This window comes from Calypte anna, chromosome 18 (assembly GCF_003957555.1).
Source record: "Calypte anna isolate BGI_N300 chromosome 18, bCalAnn1_v1.p, whole genome shotgun sequence".
Classification (NCBI taxonomy): domain Eukaryota; kingdom Metazoa; phylum Chordata; class Aves; order Apodiformes; family Trochilidae; genus Calypte; species Calypte anna.
The window spans coordinates 2,032,810-2,041,249 of record NC_044263.1 but is presented as its reverse complement, the minus strand read 5'-3'; the positions used below and the strand labels follow the sequence as shown (position 1 = coordinate 2,041,249).

The 8,440-nt window shown below is 48.1% G+C and overlaps 1 protein-coding gene across 1 annotated transcript; it reads left to right on the top strand.

The window, feature by feature from the left end:
• Positions 1–7,354, top strand: KCNJ2 (potassium inwardly rectifying channel subfamily J member 2). The gene is made up of 2 exons (XM_008494542.2): positions 1–145; positions 4,939–7,354. The coding sequence occupies exon 2, from the start codon at positions 5,155–5,157 to the stop codon at positions 6,433–6,435; it is 1,281 nt and encodes a 426-aa protein (XP_008492764.1). The 5' UTR covers positions 1–145; positions 4,939–5,154; the 3' UTR covers positions 6,436–7,354.
• Positions 7,355–8,440: the final 1,086 nt, after the last annotated feature.

The following is an 8,440-nucleotide window of genomic DNA, read 5'->3' as shown; positions in this document are numbered from 1 at the left end:
GGGGCAGCGGCTCATTGAGTGGCTCAGTTGCAAGCGGTGCGGCGGCGGCCCGCGGGCACCCAGGGATTGGCTCGGTGCCTCCCCACAGCCGCTGGATCTTACGGCCCTTTAACTCTCTAAGCTTCCCCGGCCAAGCCACCGGCAGGTAAGCAGCGTCTTCTCGCTAGATTTATTCTCCAAGCCCACCCAGCAAGTGGTTGCCAGGGGTAAGGGAGATGCGCGGGTTGCGGTTCGGGTGCGGGCACCGTGCAGCGGAAAATGGGGCTGAAGTTTTTCCCCTGCTCCGTGAATCTGTTGCACTCTCCTCGGGCACAGGCGTTTGGAGGGGAACTCCTGCATGTTTCATGCACCATCCCCGAGCTATTCTCAGTGCCTAAAATAATTAGATAGGTATGCTGGGAACACTCGAGCATCTGCTTGCAGCATCTGTTTATGTTCATAACTTTCCGTGCACCAGCTGCTCCCTCCCCTCCACCCCCGGGTTATTTTATTCTGGGGAAGGGCTGGAAGTTTGCATGACAACTCCGTGTGGCAGGAGTAGCACCGCTCCATCCCTTCCCCTTCTTCTCGCCTGTTGTTTCCTGGACAAGAGAGGGGTCAGAAGTAGCAAGAGATCAGATGGTTTTTTTTCTTGCTTGTGATGTTTTTAAAGGTGCGTCCGAAATGTCTTAGAGGGGTGTGAAAGGAACCTGTAGCTTCACTCAGTGACATTATGGAAACGGGAGATTTTCTTCAATCATCCTGCCAAAAAAATAGGAAGAGAGGGAAAAGAAAAAAAAAAAAAATCTCCACACCAAACGCATTGCAGCTGGGGAGCCTGTGCAGAGGTTGTATTGTTTCAACTGAGTTCATGGCAGTGAAAGGAAAAAATACTGATAAGGAAGAGCAGATTGACCCGCGGGGATGCGGGGCTGCTTTGCCACCTTCCCGGTGGCCGAGGCTGAGCCGGGACTCCCATCTCTTTCCCCTCCCAGCCTTCCCACCTCGCAGGCAGCCGGCACTTGTTCTGTGCTCCAGCCTTACCTTTACACTTGTTTGCTTTTCCATTCCCACAGCCGGTGCATCAAGTACACCCCCTGGTGATGGCTGCTTCACTTGTAGATGTTTTATCATCAGCTAGAAATAACGCGTCCCCTTTGCAGGACACCAGATGCACTTGTCCTTTCTTATCCTCCTATGTCATCTTACCAACACCATCTACTCCTTTTTAAAAAAACTATTTTTATTTATTTATTACTTTTTCCACCCCCTTGCCTGACGGCGAAGGACAGACCCTTTTGCAGGCAGCTCAGTGCTTTGTGTAACTCGAGTCCTACCCAAACCAGCCCCGGGAAATGACTTTGAACTCCAGGCTCTGGAGAAAGGTTCTGGGGATGGTTGTGCCCAGCAGCCGGGAGGGAGGGAAGAGGCAGCAGCTCCTTTGTGCCGGTTACCGAGTGCTCTGGGCGAAGGTGAGTGCTGGGGCTCCCTTAGCAACATGTGCCCGGCTCGCTGCAGGGCTGCCTGGCGTCAGCCTGGGAATATAACTGCTCCAGGAGCTCATTACTGCTCTTCTCTCCCTTCCCTGATTTGTTTTGATTTATTTTTTAAATTTTTTTTTCCCCCTTCCAAGTTTTTTCCTCGCTATTAAACCTTTTGCAGAGATTCCCATCGAGCTGCTGGCTGCAGGGTTTAGGTGTGGGATGAGAACGGCTTTCCTCAGGGGTGGTCTCAGAGGGGGGGGGATGCTTGCTAAGGGGAAAGTGGAGGGTCCAGGCTCCTCGTTGTGGGATTTGCACAGAAATCAGTTCCCAAGTGCTGCTCCCCGTTTTTCTCTGCTCCTCCAAGCATCTCCTTGCAGCAGGGTGAGCTCAGGACTCTCCCATCCCACCCGTGTCAGTGCCAGCGTCTTGCTCTGGTCTTGTAGCCTCTTTCAGGAGGAAAAGTAGCTGCATCCAGACTGCTAACACACCTGAGGGATGAGGGAGTTTGAAGCTGTGTCTGTGTTTGGCTGCAGCGCGTTGGGCCCAATTAGAGAAAGATTTGGGTTGGTTTGTGGGTTCTGGGTTGGTTTCTTTGTCTGGTGATGATTGCAGGGCTGGTGTCACAGTAGTTTGGCATCTTTGGTGCCACCAGCTGATAATGGTGTCTGTGTGTGTGTGAGTAAATTTGTTGTGTGGTGGAGCAGCAGGTGGATTAGCACTATAACAAGCACCATGAGATTTTTGTGCCAGTTGGATTGTTTGTAGGGTTTTTGAAGGCTCTTCTACTGAACTTAAGTGTGAAAGTCAGAGTGAACAAGGAGCCTGGTGTGTGAGAGGACAGCCAGTGGATCTCCTGGGCATTTTACAAGGGATGTGCTGCCATGAGCAGGAATAAGGTCAAACTCAGAGCCCGGTCCCATCCTATCATCCTCCCCACTCTGAGCACATTCAAGGAAGAGACAAACTGTGCTGTGAAAGAAAGAACTCAACTGTGCTGCAGTGGAGGGACTTGGTTGTGTGAACTTTAAGCTGCCTGTAAAGGTAGCACAGGATGCCCCCTGCCCACCTATCCCCCCACATTCGGGGATCATTAGAGCTCAGCTGGTGCAGAATCAGTCCCAAGGGCAGGGAGAAGGCAGGAGGCTGTGCAAGGTGCAGTAGGTAGGAGCTGCTCAGCTCCTCAGAGCAGCAATGTGACCCTTCATGCTACCTAATTCGGGTCTCAGACTTCTAAATGCAGCCAGCATGCCACGGGAAGCTGCTGTTATGATTTCAGTGATTTGTGGAATTCAGACAAACGTCCTTGGGTCAAGACTTCTGTGGGGGAAGTTGCATATTCAGACACTTGAGACTTTACAGCTTATCTTTCCCTCCACCACAAGTTTTCTTTTAAAAGCCAGGAGACAATGCAGGAAAAAAAAGAAAAAGAAAAAAAAAATTCAAAATGTAGTGTTTCCTGGGCTGTATATTTCCACTAGCTTGGACCAAAACAGATTTTGGATGTGGAAGTCAAACATGACTGTGATTATAGGATGTGGTTTATAAAAGTGATCAATTTGCAGCCCAGGGCAGTGGTTTTTCAGGGCTTTTCTGTGGAATGTATCAACAAGAAGTTCACTTTCCCTAGTGTTCAGGTTTCTAGTAAAAGTGTTTTTCAGAAAAAAAAAATTAAGTGAACATTAAAATAATTCCTTTCTGGTTTTGAGTATGGTATTTCGATGGGAACAAGAAAACCCCCTGATTAAAAAGGTGTGAGGGGGGGTTAAAAATGAATCTTTATGGAGTGCAGAGCAGTGAGAGGGCAGCTCCACCATCCTGTGAGGCTCTGCTGAGAGCTGAGCTCAAACCCGGGCATTAGCAAACCCATCAAAAGCTGCCAGAATGTCTTGTTAGGGCGCTGAAGTCACAGATGAGTAATCTCAGCAAGTAGGCGTGGGGATGCATTCTTGCACAACAAACAGAAGTAGAGGAGGGGAAAAGAAAAAAAAGAAGAGAAGAGAAGGTAAAAGTAAACCCTAGAGAGATTCTAGAAGGAAAAGCAGGCTGCATGCAGCTGAGAACACGATGTTGTTTTCTGTTTGTCACCTGCTCTTTTCTTAACAAGTGTTTGCTGACCTAAAGCCCTCGCAATGTGGTTGAAGGATGTGGGAGGGCTGAGGAACTGTTTGGAAATCCTTCAAGTTTTTGGAACCTTTCTGCAGGGAGCCACTTTTGAGAAAGGAGATAAATTCTTATCTGTAGCTGTTGTCAGATGTGACTAGGAGGAAGACCCTGAGAGTAGTGGAGCTGTTTTGTGGACAGAGACTGCTGCAGTTTTGTTGGGTTTTGGACCAGCTCAGAGGAGTTTTGATAATCTTGGTTTACGAGGAGCATCACAGTTCAGTCCCATTTTGCAGCAGTGGGGAATTAAAGTCTCCTCTTCTGTGACAAAGGTACAGCAGACAGTCCCCATGGCTTGGTTTTAGTTTTATTCCCTCCATGGGGTGCATTCATGCACCTCTTCTCCTCTGCAGTGTTTCAGTTGCATTTCCTGATATTCAGTCCATGACTGAATGGATGACGCACTTGTTAAAAGCTAAACCTGGGACTAAGCCAGACCTCCCTGAAACAAGTTTGGTGGCTTCTACCCTCGGGAAGAAAGTTTTGGAGCCTCTCTGCTGAGTCTTAATTGCTGACATTCAAGGCTTATGGGACACTCCAAAGTGTTACTGGTTGGAGATGGATGTGTCTGTGGGGAAGGAGCTGGTGCTTCCCAGCAGAGGTGTTAGGAGGACACTTAGATGGTCCTGCTCCATGGTAGCTTTTTGCTGGCTGCATTAGCAGGAGCAGATGGAAGGTTTAGTTTGCTTTGTACAACTTGAGCTGAATGTGAGTGTAAAAGCCACCCAGATCCCGACGAGTTTATGAGGCCATTTTGTTTCCCTGCCATTTTGCAGAGAATACACAGCTCCTTTTTGTAACCTAATTTAAAAATGAATTAGAAGCGAGGTGGTTTCATGGAAATCGCCAGCATTTCCAGTTTCCAAGATTCTGGCTTTTCTCAGTGAATGTTGTCTTCCCTTCTGCACACTCCCTTGTTTGCTGTAGGTAAAACAGTCCAGGAGACATGTGTGTCCCTAAAACCTGCTGCATTATTTATGTGTGAACAGGTGGCTGTGGAGGTTGATTGTTTGGTTCAAAATCAACTTTCTCTTGGAAATAGTAAGGAGTTTCTTCACATGTCCAGCTTGAAAGGGAAAATATGGCTTGTGTGGTGTGGTCACTCCAGTGCTCCTGCTCAGGAGGAGTGGTGCCATCTCTTCAGTAACGATGTCCTCCTGTTGGTGCACAACTGCACACCTCATGTGTTCCAGAAGATGCTGCCATTAAGAGTGGGGAAAAATTCCTGTGGGTCCACCAGAGTCATTTGACCGATTCTTGCAGGTTTTATCCTTTTCCTCCCCGATCTAACATGACCTTTCTCTTTCTCTTGCAGACCATGCCCTCTCTATGACGGTTACTTGTTCAGCTCACTCTGCATGCCAGAAGACTGTCCTTGGTTGACCCAAGGGCTTTTGGGGACTCCGGCCTCTCCCCGTTTTTTCTGCGTGTGTGTGTTCCTCTGGAACTTTCAAAACTGTTTCTCCAAAGGGTTTTGCAGAAACTCAGACTGTTTTCTAAAGCAGAAGCACCTCAGTCCACAGCAGTAGTGATGGGCAGCGTGCGAACCAACCGCTACAGCATCGTGTCTTCGGAAGAGGACGGCATGAAGTTGGCAACCATGGCTGTTGCCAACGGCTTTGGGAATGGGAAGGGCAAGGTACACACCAGGCAGCAGTGCAGGAGCCGCTTCGTCAAGAAAAATGGTCACTGCAACGTCCAGTTCATCAACGTGGGCGAGAAGGGGCAGCGCTACCTGGCAGACATCTTCACCACCTGCGTGGACATCCGCTGGAGGTGGATGCTGGTTATCTTCTGCCTGGCTTTCGTCCTCTCCTGGCTTTTTTTTGGCTGTGTGTTTTGGTTGATCGCCCTGTTGCACGGGGACCTGGAGGAGCAGGAGAACAACACCCCGTGCGTCTCGCAGGTCAGCAGCTTCACTGCAGCCTTCCTCTTCTCCATCGAGACCCAGACCACGATCGGCTACGGGTTCAGGTGCGTGACGGACGAGTGCCCCATCGCGGTTTTCATGGTGGTTTTCCAGTCTATAGTGGGCTGCATCATCGATGCCTTCATCATCGGCGCCGTCATGGCCAAGATGGCGAAGCCGAAAAAGAGAAACGAAACCCTGGTCTTCAGCCACAACGCCGTGGTGGCCATGAGAGATGGGAAACTCTGCCTGATGTGGCGAGTCGGGAACCTGAGGAAAAGCCACCTGGTGGAGGCACACGTGAGGGCGCAGCTCCTCAAATCCCGCATCACGTCGGAAGGGGAGTACATCCCTTTGGATCAAATAGACATCAACGTGGGGTTTGACAGCGGGATAGACCGCATCTTCCTGGTCTCCCCCATCACGATAGTGCATGAGATAGATGAGGACAGCCCTTTGTATGACCTGAGCAAACAGGACATGGACAACGCCGAGTTTGAAATCGTAGTGATCTTGGAGGGCATGGTGGAAGCCACGGCCATGACCACCCAGTGCCGCAGCTCGTACCTGGCAAATGAAATCCTCTGGGGCCACCGCTACGAGCCCGTGCTCTTCGAAGAGAAAAACTACTACAAAGTGGACTACTCGAGGTTCCACAAAACCTACGAAGTGCCCAACACGCCCATCTGCAGTGCCAGAGACTTAGCAGAGAAGAAATACATCCTCTCCAACGCAAACTCCTTTTGCTACGAGAACGAAGTCTCCCTCAGCAAAGAGGAGGATGAGATTGACACGGGGGTGCCTGAGAGCATGAGCACAGACACCCACCCAGACATGGACCACCACAACCAAGCAGGGGTGCCCCTAGAGCCCCGGCCTCTACGGCGGGAGTCGGAAATATGACTGACAAACCCTTGCTGTCTCTTCTGGTGGAAAGGAAAAACAAAATAAATAAAGAAAGAAAAAAACAAAGGAAAGGAATCGGTCAAAGGCACGTTGACCCGAGAAGTTGGCCCAGAAAAGTTTTCAGACAACGGTACTGTTGAAGAGTGGTGTGAAGGCAAACAGACCTGAGAAACCCAGGCTGGTTTTAGGGCTGTCCTCAGAGGAGGGACGAGAGAAAATGAACTCTAAACACAAAGCACTAAACATGTCTAAGTATGAACAGAAGGCACATATGTTGTAGAATAAATTATGTATATATTTTTTTACAAAACTTGAACTTGCAGGCAAGCTTTGGTTGGGTTATAATTTTATTTTTTTTTTTTTTTTTTCAACTTTTTCCAGAATGCTTCTCTCTAGGGAACAAGAATGTTTTTAATGGCATAACAAAGGCAAGAATCTGCCTTATTATTATTATTATAATTATTTTTTAAAAGCTGCTGCTAACTACATGAACACAAATGGTTATTTTTGTTGCAGTGTAGTTTTTATTTTCTCTTTGTGTAATTTAAAAAAAAAGAAAAAAAAAGAAAAAAAAAGTCAGTGTTGAACTTCTGGGGTTGAAAAGCTTGTGATCACTTCAGAGAGGCCGATGTCAGAAAGTCTAAACTCCTTTTGAGGCCAGTAGTTTGATAGCTAGAATCAATTTCTCTCTTTCCAATTACATAAGGGGCATTACATAAAATCAGGCCAATCAGTAGCCTCCAGCAAAACTATGATTCTGGGGGGGGGAGAATGTAATTCTCTGTCTAAAGGAAAAATGAAATAGATAATATGTATACACAGAAAAGGTGAAAACTACCTAAATGGATACCAAAGAAAATGCAGTTTTGCACAGTGAGTTTATTACAAAAACAAAAAATAAAAAAAAAAAAAAAAGAAAAAAGGAACAGGCTGCTTTAAACAAACAAAAAAAAAATTTCAAACCTCAGTCACTTTCGCTTGTTTTAATTTTTTTTTTTCCTTTTCTTTTTAACACCTTTATTTTGCACCTTATTCTAAAAGCGTAGGACTCGGATCTCGAGTGAGCTAGGACCTCCTCTTCTTCTCTCCTTGCTTTTCTCTGAAGGGAAATAAATTCCCTTCTTTTCTTGTAAGGAGAAAACACAGATGGGATGAAGCAGACAGGGGAGCATCTCTCCATCTCTCCTCCCTGGGCCTGAGCCCAGCTGGGCAGCAGCAGAAGGTCAAGGTCAGTGCCCACATTCCCAAAGGGGTGCTGGACCTCAGCCCTGAAAACTGAGCCATCCTCTCCTTGGCTGCCCTACTGGGACCCCTCAACACCTGCCCGAGCCCCCCAAGGTGCTGAGTGAGGAGCAGGGATCAGCTGAGGGATGGAAACCTCCCTGGGAAGGGGTTTGGGAAGAGGAAGGGAAAGGAAAAGAGAAGCAAACCAACCAACCAACAAAAAGACACTTGAGACTGGCACAGGGATTGTAGCATTTTGTTAAAAAAAAAAAAAAGAGAACTGCTTCTCTTCAGCAGGGCAAGGAGTCAGAAATAAGATGGGTTTTTTTTTTTCCAGCTTGTTGGTTGTTTTTTTTTTCCAGCTGGAGGAGGATGTGGATGAGGATGCCAAGCCAGGGCCATCCCTCACTTCTGCTCCCCAGCAGGCAGTGAGGGGTAGGTGGCTGAGCCGTGTCACTCAGCTCTCAGCAGACTTTGTCACCTCCTCAGGAGCTCTGGCTTTAGCAGTGTTTTGGCTCCTTCACCCTTCAGAAGGCTTTAAATTATCTGTGCCTCTCAGACCAAGGGGACAGTGACCCTGTGCTGGCTGCTTGCTCCCCAAGGAGCAGGTGGAGAAGGGGGGGGGTGGGTGGGGAGGAGAATCCCAGTCAACTTCTTGCAGTATTGGATCACTGTAATGCCATTAAAAAACAGCTTGTTCTAGATCTAAAGTCTTCTGCAAAAATGGATATCTGTGAAGGCCTCTGGCCCCTTCCAGCCCTGCCTGAAAGAAATGCCT

Bases quoted from the DNA above. Each gene is read 5' to 3' on its own strand.
- KCNJ2 (XM_008494542.2), top strand. From the start codon at position 5,155: ATGGGCAGCGTGCGAACCAACCGCTACAGCATCGTGTCTTCGGAAGAG.